The sequence below is a fragment of the Dreissena polymorpha genome, chromosome 9 (assembly GCF_020536995.1).
Source record: "Dreissena polymorpha isolate Duluth1 chromosome 9, UMN_Dpol_1.0, whole genome shotgun sequence".
In the NCBI taxonomy this organism is placed as follows: domain Eukaryota; kingdom Metazoa; phylum Mollusca; class Bivalvia; order Myida; family Dreissenidae; genus Dreissena; species Dreissena polymorpha.
Window position 1 is genome coordinate 91,253,714 of NC_068363.1, and position 18,704 is coordinate 91,272,417.

Below are 18,704 nucleotides of genomic sequence, written 5' to 3' on the forward strand. Positions count from 1 at the left end.
CAGCCCGCCTGCATTCGCCAATCTAATAACCAGTTTTTTCCTTCGGAAAACCTGGCTAATTTCCTTCGGAAAACCTGGTTAAAAAACCGTCGGAGACGGGTGATGCTCCCCAATTTTTTTTTTGTCACAATATTACACTATATATTCAGATTACAAAAAACGTCTTGAGGGCACAGTAGTTGGGGGGGGACATGAATTTTTATATCGAACATTTCAAATGGCCATAACTCTGTGAAAAATCATCCGACCAGAACCCGCTGATAATATGCACATCTCTTGGTAGTGAAGCTTCCCATAAAGTTTCATTGAATTCCCGTCATTAGTTGCTGAGAAATAGCCCGGACAAGAATTGCACTATATGTACAGTTTATAGAAAATTTCAAAGGGCCATAACTCTGTAAAAAAATCATCCGACCAGAACCCGCTGATAATATGCACATCTCTTGGTAGTGAAGCTTCCCATAAAGTTTCATTGAATTCTGGTCATTAGTTGCTGAGAAATAGCCCGGACAAGAATTGCACTATATGTACAGTTTATAGAAAATTTCAAAGGGCCATAACTCTGTGAAAAATCATCCGACCAGAACCCACTGATAATATGCACATTTCCTCTTGGCAGTGAAGCTTCCCATAAAGTTTCATTGAATTCCTGTCATTAGTTGCTGATAAATAGCCCGGACAAAAATTGTGCACGGACGAAGCGGCGACTATGTGCTCCCCCCCACAAAAAAAAATTATTTTGGGGGAGCATAAAAATCTTTATTGCACACTATAAACAAGACTGGTGTAGAATTGAGACGTCCTTGTTTTAAGGCCCCAAATGAATGGGCCTAGGACAATATGCAGACCTTTTTACAGGTGTCTGATAAACATTTAACTTCACAGATCCATGTGTACATTTGCATGGTTATAAGGTAAAATTGTTTACAATAAATTATTGTTCAACCGTTCACAATACTTGCAAGTAACTACTTTCGTCAACTTTATTAACATTGCATATCACAATGAAAAAGATGCAATTAAAATTATTCTGAAGAAATTGTATTTAATTATTAATTTTAAGTTTATTTGAGACAACAAAACAAGAACAAATTTCTTTTTCAAAAACAATTTGTAAGATATGCAAATTTCAGCAAACACAACGAAAACAATTATATTTATATTCACTTTAGACTACATAAGCATGTAACTTTTTCATACATTCTTTAACTGGATTGCACATTGCCCAGAGGAAGCAGTTGCATAACTTACTCAGTGACATCCTGCGAAAATGGGCCTTAGAGTATGTGAGAACAGTGTATATGCCTCTGCATCAATTTATTATGATGAGGAGTTAAAATATCTGCTTTTGAGGCAACAAAACCTAATGTGACCTTATTGGACCAGGTAAATCTTGATCAGATGAAAGGACATGCTTGGCTGGAGCTACGCTGGCTGCATATGTCCTAAGACCCATTTTCACACAACATGGTTCAGTAACAATTATTTAAGAAAACCAGTAGCAGTAATGACATAACCAGGCTAAAATGGCTTACATTAATAAACAATATGAATAGTTTCTAATCATTTACAATACTGTTGAAAACTTTAGACCTTGTTTTGTGTTTAGTTTGCAATAGTTAGCACATACCATAAAGCATTCTATGTTAGCATACTTGGTGTTAACTGTTTCTCTGAAGTAAATTGTTATAAAAATATGTAGGCAACATTTTTTTGTCAAAACTGAATAAAAGCAATAAAGAATACACACAAATTCTATTTTTGGTGCAATAAATATTTCCAGAAATTTCTACACAAACATTTCTTGAAGATGCTTAAGACATTTGCATGTTTGTAGCATGTTGTCCTTTTTTCAACAGCGCAATGGCTTAGTTTATTGTGCAATACCTTTGTTTTATAAAACAACCAAAGCAAGCTGCTACATTCACATTTGACCAGTTTGTCAAAAATAAACCAATTATACATTTACAGGAACATTCAATCCAATGCTTCAACTATGGAATGTTTAGAACACGCATGTCTTGCCTTGAAGTTATACTTATCCCCATTTATCGCATACTACACGTATATTTATCGCAAGATTACAGGATGTCAGTTAAATTACAACTGTGAAATTTTTGTTTGAAAATGTCAAAATCTTGTATTGAACATCATTTTTTTGAACACAATCAGTTGCCTGGTTTATTATCGAGGCACATTTAAAAAAAATGTTTACCCTAAAACTATTTTTACTTCAGTCTAATGAAGGTCATGTTATACTTTATTAAATTAAATTAATAAATTAAACTAAATTACAAATAAACATTAAGTAATTAATAAGGCTATAAGTGAGTAAATAATATTGAGATGTGTTTGTCAGAAACACAATGCCCCCTATTACGCCGTTTTGAAATAAAATGTCAATATATCATTTGGCAGGTTTAGAAATTATCTCCCTTTTAAAGCTTATTACTTCCCTAGGATTGTATTTTTTTACTTTTGACCTTGAAGGATGACCTTGACCTTTCACTACTCAAAATGTGCTGCTTCATGAGATACACATGCATGCCAAATATCAAGTTGTTATCTTCAATATTGCAAAAGTTATGGCCAATGTTAAAGTTTTCGGACCGACACACACACAGACAGACAGACAAACGTACTGACAGTTCAACTGCTATATGCCACCCTGCCGGGAGCATAAAAATACATTGATAATAATTGTGCACTAAGCAGAAAGTTCATGCAAACAAGGAATGCATAAGTTGAGAACACATTTTTAAGAGACTGTAAAAAATGCCAACCCAGCAAACAGGAATGGGGTCAAAGTAATAAACATGAGATATACAACGTAAATTTCTCGATTATCACTAACAAGAGATGTGTTTGTCAGAAACACAATGCCCCCTTCTGCGCCGCTTTGAAGCCATATTTTTGACCTTTGACCTTGAAGGATTACCTTGACCTTTCACCACTCAAAATGTGCAGCTCCATGAGATAAACATGCATGCCAATTATCATGTTGCTATCTGAAGCGAAATAGAAGTTATGAGCATTTTTCGAAACCTAAACGCAAAGTGTGACGGAAAGACAGACGGACAGACAGGCGGACAGAGAGTCCGATCACTATATGCCCTCCGTTGAGGGCATTAAAAGTGATGAATAAGAAGCCAAAGTGCACGTTGCTGAGAAAAAGTGTAAAGTGTGAACATCTGCTTAGTTTTAAATAATTACAGAAATTCAAGTCACCAAATATAGATATATGAAACCAATTACAGATTTTTGTATTGATTTTGGCAGATTGTAATTATAACATTGATAACATACTGTAATTATAACATTGATAACATACTGGTAATTAAACTTTTGGCAACTTATTTACTACCATGTAAAAGAAATTAACTTTGTGATTAAGTGGATTTTAAAACAAGTTCAGAAAACTCACATGAAACAGTTTTAGTTTTCAATATGATTTTGTCTCTTGGCAGTGATTTAAAAACAACATTGTCTGTATCAATTACTTCAAAACTAGATTGTTGGTGCTGAAGAATGTATTTACATTGTATACATTTGAGCTTAACTTCATTTTTACTAATGAAACACTCATCATCCATATTAGTTTATCTATGAACATTCTTTAGTCTTCCTGATACTACCAATGGTAAGCCCGTACATAAACACCAACACAGAACTAACATGCTAAGTTGTTATCTATGTTTCTTAAAGAATTACTTTAATGGATTCATCTAGCTTGCCCAGACACAACAGTTCCATTAACACACTAGCACACCATTAAATGTGCCCTATTACCTTGGCCTCACTCCAAAGACAATCGGTTTAATGCAAGTGAGTAAAGTATCGCCCCAGATTAGACAGTGCATTGTGCACAGGCTAATCAGGGAGGACACTTACTGCATGTATGATATTTTTGTAAGATGAAGTATGTTCTAGATGAAAATCCAGTATCTGCGAAGTGTTGACCCTGACCAGCCTGTGCATACTGCACAAGCTAATCTGTGAGGACACTGTGCAACAAGCCCATTTTCCCCAGATGACATCTCAATATCGCTCAAAGCCTCTTTTTGATGAGTTTCTCAAGCTTGCGTATCCTGCTGGACTCGGGCTCAGGGGTGGAGGTGGCCGTGCTAGCCTGCGTGTGAGTCAAGGTGTCCGAGCCTTGGCGCCCTATTGCCATGGAGACAGGCATGTGGGCGCGATACATATCCACCAGCGAGCTGATCTCACTCCTTTTCAGTCCCTGTTAACGACAGAAACAAAGACAAGCGCTTTTAGTTGGGAAGTGGACACTCAGTAAAACCAGGTTCATGAGCCGCATTCTGAGAAAACGGGGTTGAATGCGCATGCGTAGTATCGTTCAAGATAAGCCTGTGCAGTCCACACAGGCTTATCAGGGTCAATTCTTTACAAACATTCATCAAGCCCCTTTTTCTCAGAGTGCAGCTCATATAAATAAGCAGGAACATACAAGCCCTTGGCCCTTTAAAGGGACCTTAGCACCTTATAGTAAATAAACAAAATTGAAAAAAAAAATGTTTAAGATTTGCAAATTATTATTGTAGTTATGATATTTGAGAGGAAACAGTAATACTGCACATTTAGCATGATCTAAAATATCCATTATATGCATCTTTGCACAATTTAAAAACCTGAAAAGTATACGGTGTTACAAACACAAAACTACTATGTAAACAAGATGCGTTTGTGAAACACAATGTCCCCCTATATGATGTTTGACCTTGAAGGATGACCTTGACCTTGTGAAGGATGACCTTGACCTTTCACCACTCAAAATGTGCAGCTCCATGAGATACACATGCATGCCAAATATCAAGTTGCTATCTTCAATATTGCAAAAGAATTCATAAAATAAGCGATTTGGGCCACATATATATGACCTCTGACCTTGAAGGATGACCTCGACTTTGACCTTTTACCACTCAAAATGTGCAGCTCCATGAGATGCACATGCATGCCAAATATCAAGTTGCTATCTTCAATATTGCAAAAGTATTTATAAAATAAGCGATTTGGGCCACATATATTTGACCTCTGACCTTGAAGGATGACCTTGACCTTTCACCACTCAAAATGTGCAGCTCCATGAGATACACATGCATGCCAAATATCAAGCTGCTATCTTCAATATTGCAAAAGTATTCATAAAATGAGCGATTTTGGCCACATATATTTGACCTTTGACCTTGAAGGATGACCTTGACCTTTCACCACTCAAAATGTGCACCTTCATGAGATACATATGCATGCCAAATATGAAGTTGCTATCTTCAATATAGCAAAAGTTATTGCAAAATGTTAAAGTTGGCGCAAACAGACCAACAGATCAACGGACCAACAGACCAACAGACAGACAGGGCAAAAACAATATGTCCCCCACTACTATAGTGGGGGACATAAAAAGTCATGAGAACAACTGATCAAAAGGTTAAGTTTGCAAGTCTGCAAACTAAATAATAATAAGCTTAATAACTTACGATTAATACTTGCCAAAGAAAAGATATACATGTAGGTGCTGTTCAAAGATTGAAATATAGAACGGATTGACAGGCCAGTAACTTTATATAAATATGAAGTACACCCTAATTGCCATTATTACAATTAATTCCTGCTGATAAAATTTTGTTACCAAATTTTGATTATGAAATGAGGCCAGTTCAATGGACAAACATCAAAACCAATATGTCTTGCCATTTTTTGTGTGAGCCGAAACATAAAAACTAAAAGCCAACAAGTAAACCATCAAAATGGTGTATTCAATTTCTTATTAATGAGCATTAAATGCAATTCTGTGGAGTTTAATTTCTTAACCTTTCTGTGTTTTCTTTGTCTGTTGCACTGTAGTTTTTATGAACAAAGTGGTAGAAAAATCAGAATTTGAACACAAACCCAACTAGAGCTGCAACGATTCACCAACAGTTCGATTCGATTTTGATTTCAGACACTCCGATACCGATTTTTTCGATTCGATTCATCTTCAAACCTAGTTTAATCATATATTCACTCTTATGCCTCAAAATTAACATTTCTGTTCAAATGTGATTTCAATAAAACACATAAAAAAGAAAAGCAAATTAGGACTCAATTTTAATATAAAAACTTCTGACTAGAAGATTTTGTTGATTACACAATAATATAAAAAAACAAGAGCACCGCCTTGCGGGTGCAGACCGCTCATCTATTTTCTGTTTAAAGGAGAAGGGACTCTCATTTTCAATCACAAAGGAGGGAGGGGTGGAGTAAAGAGGGGTGTATAGTGTGGGGACGTGGACATTTATTACATTATCTTCTAAAATGCGAAAAAAAAAAGCAAAAAAAACAAACAACATGGGGGGGGGGGTGGGGGGGGGGTATAGTATAGTGGTGTGAGGAAGTGGTGGTCATTTGTGAGATGATCTTAAAAAAAAAAATAAAAAATTAGGGGGGGGGGGGGAGGTTTCGTATAGTGTGAGGGTGTGGTGGTCATTTGTGAGATGATCTTAAAAAAAATAAAAATAAATTAGGGGGGGGATTCGGGGGGGGGGGGGGGGGGAGGGGAGGGCATGGGGGATGGTTTGGGTGGAGTCTATTGTGGTATGTCAGATAAGAGTAGTTTTGTCAAAGTATCAATCAAATCTAATCATAAATAAAGAAGTTATGGCAATTTTAGCAAAATTTAATAATTTTACCTTGAGAGTCAAGGTCATTCAAAGGTCAAGGTAAAATTCAACTTGCCAGGTACAGTAACCTCATGATAGCATGAAAGTATTTGAAGTTTGAAAGCAATAGCCTTGATACTTTAGAAGTAAAGTGGATCGAAACACAAAATTTAACCATATATTCAAAGTTACTAAGTCAAAAAAGGGCCATAATTCCGTAAAAATGACAACCAGAGTATGAAAGCAATATCTATGATACTTTAGGGGTAAAGTGGACCAAAAAACAAAACTTAACCAAATTTTCAATTTTCTAAGTATAAAGGGCCCATAATTCCGTCCAAATGCCAGTCAGAGTTACATAACTTTGCCTGCACAGTCCCCTTATGATAGTTAATAAGTGTTGCAAGTATGAAAGCAATAGCTTTTATACTGTAGGAATAAAGTGGACCTAAACACAAAACTTAACCAAATTTTCAGTTTTCTAAGTATAAAAAGGGCACATAATTCAGTCAAAATGCCAGTCAGAGTTACATTACTTTGCCTGCACAGTCCCCTTATGATAGTAAGTGTTGCAAGTATGAAAGCAATAGCTTTGATACTTAAGGAATAAAATGGACCTAAACACAAAACTGAACCAAAATTTTCAATTTTCTAAGTATAACAAGAGTTCCGCGGTCGGAGATGACCGCATTGAAGCCGGATTTTTTATTTAAATGACAGGAAAGTACCTTTTGTGTTTTTGTCAATGCAATACTTAAATTACTGAAATATTGTTCAAAGGTCAAAATGAAATGTAAGTACTTTTCAAGGCATGAGCAAACCTTGTGTTATGTTTTGAATGCATGCATATACATGAACAACAATAACATTTAAGGTCACAAATATGAACTTGAATTGACATTTAACATTTTTACCTACCAAAGTTATAAGAACTTTAACATTTTTACATTCAAGGTCACAGTGACCTTGACCTTAGAATGAATGACCTTGAAATGACCAGTGGTCATCTAAGTGTGCTTGCAAACCTTCATGTCAAGTTTGAAGACTCTATGTCCAAGCATACCAAAGTTATAAACAATTTTAACATTTTAACATTTAAGGTCACAGTGACCTTGACCTTCAAATGAATGACATTGAAATGACCAGTGGTCATCTTCTAGTACTGGCCAATCTTTATTTCAAGTTTGAAGACTCTAGGTACAAGCATACCAAAGTTATAACATGAAATAAGAACTTTAACATTTTTACATTCAAGGTCACAGTGACCTTGACCTTCAAATGAATGACCTTGAAATGTCCAGTGGTTACTTACTAGTTCTGGCCAACCTTCATGTCAAGTTTCAAGACTCTAGGTCCAAGCATACCAAAGTTATAACAACTTTAACATTTTTACATTCAAGGTCACAGTGACCTTGACCTTCAAATGAATGACCTTGAAATGTCCAGTGGTTACTTACTAGTTCTGGCCAACCTTCATGTCAAGTTTCAAGACTCTAGGTCCAAGCATACCAAAGTTATAACAACTTTAACATTTTTATATTGAAGGTCACAGTGACCTTCACCTTCAAATGAATGACCTTGAAATGACCAGTGGTCATCTGTTAATCCTGGCCAACCTTCATGTCAAGTTTGAAGACTCTAGGTCCAAGCATACCAAAGTTATACCATGAAATAAGAACTTTAACATTTTTACATTCAAGGTCACAGTGACCTTGACCTTCAAATGAATGACCTTGAAATGACCAGTGGTTACTAACTAGTTATGGCCAACCTTCATGTCAAGTTTCAAGACTCTAGGTCCAAGCATACCAAAGTTATAACAACTTTAACATTTTTTATATTGAAGGTCACAGTGACCTTGACCTTCAAATGAATGACCTTGAAATGACCAGTGGTCATCTGTTAATCCTGGCCAACCTTCATGTCAAGTTTGAAGACTCTAGGTCCAAGCATACCAAAGTTATACCATGAAATAAGAACTTTAACATTTTCGAGCACGCCGCCACCCCGCCCGCCTGCCCCCCGCCCGCCTGGCTCCCCGCCCGCCCGACAACATCAATCTATAAGCCGAGATTTTTTCGAAAAAAATCCGGCTAAAAAGGGCACATAATTCTGTCAAAATGCATGCCAGAGTTATCTTACTTTGCCTGCCCAGTCCCCTCATGATAGTAAGTAAGTGTACCAAGTTTGAATGCAATAGCATTGATACTTTCTGAGAAAAGTGGACCTAAACGCAAAACTTAACCGGACGCCAAGGTGATGACAATAGCTCATAATTTTTTTTCAAAAAATAGATGAGCTAAAAATAATCAGAAGAACGTATCTGGAATCAGTTGAATGGTAGTATTATCACTATTATTATTGTTTTACCCAAAACCGCTATAAGCATGTCTACCATTTTGCCATGACAGCATCACCTGTTACCTGTAGGACAAATCACATTCTCTAATAAACTTAACAAAACTCCAACAGAAATATAACTACTTTTCTGGCTGGCGACTTGAGTAGTTGCACTTGTGCGACCTCTTAGTCTTAGTCTTGCTAAATCAACGTTATGTTTGCGTTTGACATATTGCATTAGATTAGTGGTTGAGCTGGACTTAGCGAACGCCACATCCGTACACTTTGCTTTAGTGGTAGGGCTACCATCCCGAAACCCAAAATACTGCCACACTTTTGATTTTAGCTTCTTAGGCGCATCTGATAATTTCAATTTGTCGGCAACAACTTGTTCAGCCATTTTGACGCTTTTTCCGAAAGTAGACCGTAACGGGCTTATTGATTGGATGACTAAAATAATTAGCAACCAATCGCGCGCGTCGTAATTACAGGTAAAGATAAAACCTACACCTTGCTGTATCAATAGGAAGAATACAACCACTTCACGTATCTATATGTATATATGTTAAAGAATCGAATCGAATTTGGTAGGTTTGGTATCGTAATCGAATCGAATGGAATCGTTGCATTTCTAAACCCAACTAGACATTTCTTACACTTTTCAGCTCATAAGAAAGAGAAATGGCTATATGCAAACAGCATAAACCCATAACAGCCTGCGCGTAAACCGAGCTAAAATTAACAGGTGTTAACTAAATTAACTAAATTAACTCGAGCTACTTGCGGTCTGTTAAGGTTTTATGCTGTTTGCTGCTCATTAGTTTTGCAGGGGTGGAAAAAATGCCTTGCACACATTAATCTAGTAAGAAAGGTCTTGAATTTAATTCGAATTTATTTGGGACTACAAAGGCATCTAAATGCATAAATACATGGTAAAGGGTTAATTATAGTTAGTAATGTTTCATACCTTCATTTCTAAGACCTTTTGGAACTCTCCAATGTCAGGAGAATCGGAGAGGAGACGCAGGTAGTTGTCAATGAACACCTTGGCAGGCTCATGGTGTGACATCATCACCTGAAGAATATTCAAATGCTTCTATATATGGGCCTCGTCTGCACCGGCTAATATGGGACAAATCTTTAGGCACAAATATTAAACCCCATTTTCCAAGAGCGACAATCAAAATCAAATGCATGTGTTGATAGTGCTAAACATTTATGTATTCCCCATGAATAAACTAGAAATTGATAGAACATGCATGAAACCACATTCTGCTGGATTTCAAAAACTCAGCCTATGAAGATAAAGGCTGCACTCAAAATAAGCAGGCGATGGGATACACATGGTGACTATAAGAGCCTCATTGTGGGAAAACTTGGCATAATGCATGTAAATAAAGTGATGTCACAGATTAGCCTGTGAAGTCCGCACAGACTTATCAGAGGCCACACTTTCTTCTTAAACTGGGTTTTAGTTGAGAAGAAACTTTATATAAACTGAATATTACATAAAAGGTGAATGTTGCATCCCTGATAACCCTGTACAGACTGCACAGACTAATCTGGGATGACACTTTACACAAAGGCATTAAGCCCAGTTACAAGGAGGCTCATTATTGTTTAATTCGTCCCTCCTGATCATGCATTACTATTTAAATGAACAAAAATCTACCAGACAGAAGGATGAACAGACAGACATAGGCAATTAGATTCCTTGACCCCCCCCCCCCTTTTAACAGGGGCATAACAATACAACAAGAGCACCGCATAGCGGTGCAGCTACATACGAAGTTTCAAAGTTGTAGGTGGAAGCACTTTGATTTAAGAGCAAATGTTAAGTTTTTAGCACGACGCAGATGGCAGACGCCGGACGATGAGCTGGCTATGACAATACCTCCGAAAACAGCCGAGCTAACAATAATCACTTGAAATAGGAGACATAAATAAAACAAAAGCCGTAAGTATTAACAAACTGTTGTTTTAAATGTTTCTTTTTAATCTCTAAGTTTTTACAAACTGTTTTTTAAATGTTTCTTTTAAACTGAGGCCTTAATTTTAAACCACTTCATACACATGAAAGGCAGAAAAATGCCATTGAATTCTTTCAATTGCAACTGTGTTATAGTTACATTATATATAAGCTGTAATAGAAACCCTCTTAAAAACATAACACACCTCTATCTGCTGGTTTTGTAAAACCATTTTAAAGTTTCAGTCTTATCTTTGTTGAAGGGCAAAACGCTGACTTAAGCACAAAATTAACACATCCTTTCGCTATAGATGAATGAAAATCAACGTCGTTATGCCCCTCGCCAAACATTGAAATCATTTTGCTACTTATTGATTAGATTCAGTCAATAATATTTATGTTTAAATGCGCAAACTCAGTGGGTTCATTATATGAAAAAGTTGGATTTTCAATAACCATGCAGCTTTAATGTGTAAATGAGACAATTCAATTATTTTACAACCAATGCATTGTAAATGTTATCAACCATGTAATGAGCATTGTTCCTGGCAAACTGTGTTTAATGCATGTGCATAAATTGTCGCCCACAATAAGCCTGTGCAGTACAGACTAATCATGGACAACACTCTCCGCCTTGACTGGATATTTGTGATAAGAGACTGTGAGTACTGAACAGGCTAATCTGGTATAAAACTTCACACACATGCATTTTGCCCAGTTTTCCCAGAAATACGCCCAAATATTGATTCTCCCTGTACTTGCTAGGACATACCTTCAGAAGCATTTCAGCTTTGGTCATTCCTTTTTGTACAATTTTGATGTAACTGTAAAATGTAAGAAAATATAGCATAACCACATTAACAATACTTTACAACAAGCAAATTTGTTGAATCAATATCCCCCACATAATAAATTTGATTTATGGATGGTTGCAAAACCCTTGATATGCGGTATAATCCTAAAAAATCATTAAGTGTTGGGTAATTGAGTTTAAGCATAGCAATTCTTCTCAATGGTATCTATACACCCATGAAGTTTCATATTGAACTCCTTTGCGAATCTGAGTTACAGCACTGAAAACATACATCACACACAAACAACAAAGGGGCAATAATTCTTAGTTAAAAAAGTGTAGGCTTATGCTTCTTCATACATGCCAGACGTGCCGATCTTGGCGGGACAGTCCTGCTTTTGGGGTGTTTGTCCCGGTGTCCCAATGTGACACAATTTGTTCCAACATTCTTACAACAAGAGGGCCTGAAAGGCCCAAAGTCGCTCACCTGAGATAACAAGATATCATTGGGACAAATCTTCTTACCAAGTTTCATGAAGACCGCCCCTTGGAAGCCATGTTTTTCAAGCAAACATAATTATTTTCCAACTCATCCAAGATATCATTGAGACCAATCTTCTGACCAAATTTCATGAAGATTGGACAATAAATGTGGCCTCTAGAGTGTTAACAAGGTTTTACTATAGCCATATAAGGATAAATGCCCCGCCCCCTGGCGGCCATGTTTTTCAACCAAAGGGCATCAATTTTTAACTCTTATAAGATATTATTAGGATGAATCTTCTGACCAAGTTTCATGAAGATTGGACAATAAATGTGGCCTCTAGGTTACAATATACTAAATCTCTTTGGAGTGCAATGCTATACTCTCTAAAAACATGAACATCATTTATTTGAAGACACGGTTCTCTGTAGGGTCACTTGCCATGACTTTATTTTAGTATATTTCTGTGTGCATGTGGCAGGGAAAACATTGTTGTTTACTAGAAATTCACTCTTTTATCTGAAGATTGGAGACTACATAAGACTTTGACAGATGGCGGGAAACCCTCATGAACTGGATAGAAGCCGGTAAATAGATGGCCGTAAAACAGTGACTTTTGATTCGTGGCGAGTTCTTTCTTACATGTCGCGTGACCTATCTTTTTTATTGCTTAAATCAATTCGGCTTGGAATGCTCTTCGAGAAAAGGTATGGTTATGAGGGTCTCTATGCGCAAAAGTTTGACTTTATTTTTCGTTAAAGTTATTGCATTTACATTGAATTTGTGTAGGAAATCTTTTACTATATTGTAACCTAAACTAGCTTTAGGTAAAACATGTAATATCATCTGCAAGTGCAAAATATGACTGGGAAAGCTGATTTTTGGTCATTTCTTAGCAAAAGAGAAGAAAATTAGTGCATTAAATGCATGAATTCAGATTATTTGACCTGGAATAGTTGTTTTTCAAGTTGACCCCCCACCCTTGTATAGCCAAATAAGGGCTTAATTGCTTTCCGACTTAAATTCAAAGGCATTTTGGTTGACCGTGTAGCGTTATTGTGCTACATGCAGTCAGAATTCAACGCCAAGGACTCCGCAATCCAGTAACGCAACAATAGCTTGTGCGTAAAGCATGAACATTCAAACAGAGCCCCATTTTACCTACATGGAATGGCGGACATTTTTACAGTTTTGACAGTGCAACAGATGCTTAACTGAGCCAGCTTTCATATTTAGTACAATCATGCATATAACAAGCTTTATCACCTCATATTATTCATAGAAATACACTTAAAATACATAAATGCATGTTTTTTTCTTCATTTTATATCTATTTCTATTGGGTATTTTGACTTTTTCAGGTAGAAGAATGTCTGCGACTAAGCCGAGGGCCACTTGAGGATTGGGTTGTTGATGGTAAAACAGGTAATAATACTAATTTATTATCATGTACACAGGCAAATAAGCATATTTATGATGCTTAAGGAGTGAAATACTGTCCTAATCAGTTTTGTGGTCACTCAAACTCTTGCCGTCGTGCAATTCCCATGCAGTTTGTATCGATTATTCCGCGTCCTGACACGTAAAGCTCCTGCTCTGTTGGCAGCAGAAGTTGGCACTCAACATGTTTATCCTTGTTCCTGAGCATGTATGCAGCACAGCTGAGTTGATTTGCTACTTGTTACCCTACAATTAGCTTGTGTTTGGTACTGTTTTCTCACAATATGCTTACAGTCATGGTTCCGGCTTGAGAAGATGTCGCGTCCGACTTAAACATAGGATTGTTGTAGCGAGTGTCCCCTTCATCGTTTACATTAGAGGGATCTTTTTGACAAAATTTGGCACTTTCAGCAACCAGTTTTGTTTTTTATTTGGTAAATGCTTCTCTCATTCAGTGATTTAAGGGCACTATTGACTTTATTCGCTTGTCTTTGCATACAGAGGTGACATGGATCAATGATGTTTGATGTGTTGAGAATTCTGCGGGAAGCTGTGTCCCCAAAAGAAGTACTAGAAACCCCTTTCAGGAAGCCTGCATTGATCTGAGCTGCCTTTCTGCCCCTGTTACTACATGGAACCTCATTTCTAAGCTTAAAATGCTTGCCTACATATATGTATCTTGTTCATTTTAACCTTTCCGTCCATTCTATACCCCCAAAATGAGCATTTTTTCTTTCGCTTGGTTCTGAATCCCCATTTTTTACCCAGATTGCCACCATAAAAATAGTCAAAAGTACTTATTTTGTGCCCAAAATATGAAATTTTGTATTCTCTTGAACCTCTAAATGAGAGCTGGCAATGCATATTGACCATCTGCTGCAGTTTAAAGGCACCCATGACATTATATGCTAGGATATATCATTGGCCTCTAGCAAATAAATGGGCTCCGAGCGACAAGGCGCGTTTCAAGATTTCACACTTTTATTGGTGCTAAACAACAAGTTATTGGAAGCTTATTGATTTCTTCTCTTCAAAGTATCTTTGATCTCTCATTTGTACTAATTTGTTTATTGTCTTGGATGAAATTGGATTTTCTTTGCTTTGAAATTGACATTTTTGGGGTGATTTAAAAAAAAAAACACACAAAAAAGACATTATCAAAATTGCTTAGAGTGAAAATATCTAACAAATTCATTCTTTCACCACCCCGCATAAGCCCCACGTGCATGTCCATTTGGTTTGTTTTGGTATTTTGTTGCAGATATTGAACTTTTAAGCTTTAACAGGCCTAAAATGGCCTTCTTTGGACCGAAAACACCTGCGTGTGAAAATATGAAAAAAAATGGCCAAACGGACAGATAATCCAGCCAAACTTATTACATGTGTGCAATATGAATAGTAAGATAAGAATATGCAAGAAAAACACATTTTAATCAGAAGATATTTTTCCTTTAGGTTACAATATACTAAATCTCTTTGGAGTGCAATGCTATACTCTCTAAAAACATGAACATCATTTATTTGAAGACACGGTTCTCTGTAGGGTCACTTGCCATGACTTTATTTTAGTATATTTCTTTGTGCATGTGGCAGGGAAAACATTGTTGTTTACTAGAAATTCACTCTTTTATCTGAAGATTGGAGACTACATAAGACTTTGACAGATGGCGGGAAACCCTCATGAACTGGATAGAAGCCGGTAAATAGATGGCCGTAAAACAGTGACTTTTGATTCGTGGCGAGTTCTTTCTTACATGTCGCGTGACCTATCTTTTTTATTGCTTAAATCAATTCGGCTTGGAATGCTCTTCGAGAAAAGGTATGGTTATGAGGGTCTCTATGCGCAAAAGTTTGACTTTATTTTTCGTTAAAGTTATTGCATTTACATTGAATTTGTGTAGGAAATCTTTTACTATATTGTAACCTCTAGAGTGTTAACAAGATTTTACTATAGCCATATATAGCCATATGAGGAAAAATGCCCCGCCCCTTGACAGAAATTTTTTTTAAGCAAAGGTTACCATTTTCAAACTCATCCAAGATATCATTGGGACAAATCTTCTGACCAAGTTTCATAAAGATCGGAAAATAAATGTGGCCTCTAGAGTGTTAACAAGGTTTTACTATAGCCATATAAGGAAAAATGCCCCGCCCCCTGGTGGCCATGTTTTTCAACCAACCGGCATCATTTTTACATTCTTCCAAGATATTATTGGGGTGAATCTTCTGACCAAGTTTCATGAAGATTGGACAATAAATGTGGCCTCTAGAGTGTTAACAAGATTTTACTATAGCCATATAAGGAAAAATGCCCCGCCCATTGGCAGCCATGTTTTTCAAGCAAAGGTTGCCATTTTTGAACTCATCCAAGATATCATTGGAAAAAATCTTCTAAGCAAGTTTCATGAAGATCGGAAAATAAATGTGGACTCTTAAGAGTGTTAACAAGGTTTTACTATAGCCATATAAGGAAAAATACCCCGCCCCCTGGCAGCCATGTTTTTCAACCCACCGGCATCATTTTAAAACTCGTCTAAGATATTATTGGGATAAATCTTCTGACCAAGTTTCATGAAGATCAGACAATAAATATGGCGTCTAGAGTGTTAACAAGATTTTACTATAGCGTATATAGAGCCATATAAGGAAAAATGCCCTGCCCCTTGGCAGCCAGGTTTTTCAAGCAAACATAACGATTTTCGAACTCAACAGTTATATCCAGAAAACACATGTTCTGACCAAATTTCATGAAGATTGGACCAAAAATGTGACTTCTAGAGTGTTCACATGTTTTCACTATATACATATAGAGAAAACTGCCCCACCCCCTGGCGGCCATGTTTTTTCACCGATCTGGAACTTTTCGAATTCGTCCAAGATATCAATGAAACCAATGTTTCCACCAAGTTTCATGATGATTGGGCAAAAATTGTGACTTATAGAGTGTTCACAAGGTTTCTCTATAGCCATATAAGGAATACTGCCCGCCCCCTGGTGGCCATGTTTTTCAACGGACTGGAACCATTTTTTAACCCAACCAACATATCATTTAGACAAACATTTTGACAAAGTAACATGAAGATTTGGCATCAAATGTGACTTCTACAGTGTTCACAAGGTTTTTCTTTTTTTTGACCTAGTGACCTTGTTTTTGACCCAGCATGACCCAGTTTCAAACTCAGTCTAGGTATCAATGGGACAAATGTTCTGACCAAGTTTCATGAAGATCGGACAATAAATGTGGCCTCTAGAGTGTTCACAAGGCAAAATGTTGACGACGGACGACAAACGACGGACGATGGACAAAAGGCGATCACAAAAGCTCACCATGAGCACGTTGTGCTCAGGTGAGCTAAAAAAATTATAATGATTAGGCAAAAAATGTGACTTCTATAGTGTTCACAAGCTTTTATTACTATATAAATATAAGGAAAATGACCCCCCCCCCCTGGCGGCCATGTTTTTTAAACGATCCGAACCATTTTCAAACTCAACCGTCATATCCGGAAAACACATGTTCTGACCAAATTTCATGAAGATTGGACCAGAAATGTGACTTCTAGAGTGTCCACATGTTTTCACTATATATATAGAGAGAAAACTGCCCCAACCCTGGCGCCATGTTTTTCCACCGATCTGGACCATTTTTGAACTCGTCCAAGATATCAATGAAACCAATGTTTTGTTCAAGTTTCATGATTAATGGGCAAAAATTGTGACTTCTAGAGTGTTCACAAGGTTTCTCTATAGCCATATAAGGAATACTGCCCCGCCCCCTGGCGGCCATGTTTTTCAACGGACCGGAACCATTTTTTAACTCAACCAACATATCATTTAGACAAACATTTTGACAAAGTTACATGAAGATTGGGCATCAAATGTGACTTTTACAGTGTTCACAAGGTTATTCTTTTTTTTGACCTAGTGACCTAGTTTTTGACCCAGCATGACCCAGTTTCGAACTCAGTCGAGGTATCAATCGGACAAATGTTCATGAAGATCAGATAATAAATGTTGCATCTAGAGTGTTCACAAGGCAAAATGTTGATGACGGATGACGGACAAAAGGCGATCACAAAAGCTCACCATTAGCACGTTGTGCTCAGGTGAGCTAAAAAGACATATGTTCTATAAGGCCACAATAAAATTCACTATTAAAGCTTTGTCTGGCTTAAATTACCATCGCTTATCCCCTTATTGCCCCCTAATTAACAAACCATATCTACTAGTCGAGTGATCCAGTGTTGTTTTTGACACCTTATCAATGCTCTATCGGCAAATTATTGATTTTATCAGACATTCATACCATGGTATTTGTATGATAGGGGTCGATAAATGCTAGTGATAGATGCATCGTAGTGAATTAAACGCAGACTTCTTTAGTATTTCATTGCCCAAATCAAGTCCAAAGATTCTATTACCCGGTATTCTGTGTATTATACCACCTGAGGCTTAAAAACCTGTCAAAACACCAGTTTTGTATATCAAACAAATTGAGCGCTGACCGATACATATATTGTTGTTTCATATAAATTTACTATCGTTTTTGACCGATTTTCAGAAAATAATTTGTAAGTATTGCATCAGTCTAAACTTAGAGTTAATTGATGGTTGGTTGAATAAATACATTGCTTGATGAGCGCACATCGCGTTGAACGATGACACATGCCTCTGTCCCAAATTGACGTCAAATAGATGCATGACCTACATTTCACGTTATGGATTCATCCGCATAGTGCACATGTATGTTTACTTACGGAAAATGGTGAACGTATGTGTTCATGCAATTCTAAAACTTATTTATCGTCAATATTTGCCAGAAAATATGAGGTTTTGTAAGTAATGATATTACTGACAACAGTAAAGGTGGCATGATTGATCGTTTTAGGTTTCCCGCTTTTTGGTCCAATGTCCCGACATTTTAAATGGAATGTTCCGATTTGGACCTGACAATTTCTGGCATGTACTATGCCTTCTTGTATATGGCACTTCATCCCATTGATTTTTAAACACCCATGAAGTTTC

At 36.9% G+C, this 18,704-nt stretch overlaps 1 protein-coding gene and 1 long non-coding RNA gene across 2 annotated transcripts in view; one reads left to right on the top strand and one right to left on the bottom strand.

The window, feature by feature from the left end:
* Positions 1-969: 969 nt before the first annotated feature.
* LOC127846257 (vacuolar protein sorting-associated protein 53 homolog) overlaps positions 970-18,704 on the bottom strand; it is a 35,096-nt gene continuing 17,361 nt past the window's right edge. The window contains exons 9-11 of the mRNA XM_052377426.1: positions 11,735-11,786; positions 9,961-10,068; positions 970-4,237 (exon numbers count right to left, since the gene is read on the bottom strand). Of these exons, the coding sequence (XP_052233386.1) occupies positions 4,049-4,237; positions 9,961-10,068; positions 11,735-11,786 (349 nt within the window). The 3' untranslated portion in view covers positions 970-4,048. The remainder of the gene's footprint in view (positions 4,238-9,960; positions 10,069-11,734; positions 11,787-18,704) is intronic.
* LOC127843923 (uncharacterized) lies at positions 12,763-15,955 on the top strand. The gene is made up of 3 exons (XR_008032449.1): positions 12,763-12,826; positions 13,601-13,664; positions 15,317-15,955. It is a non-coding gene; the product is annotated as an uncharacterized LOC127843923 (long non-coding RNA).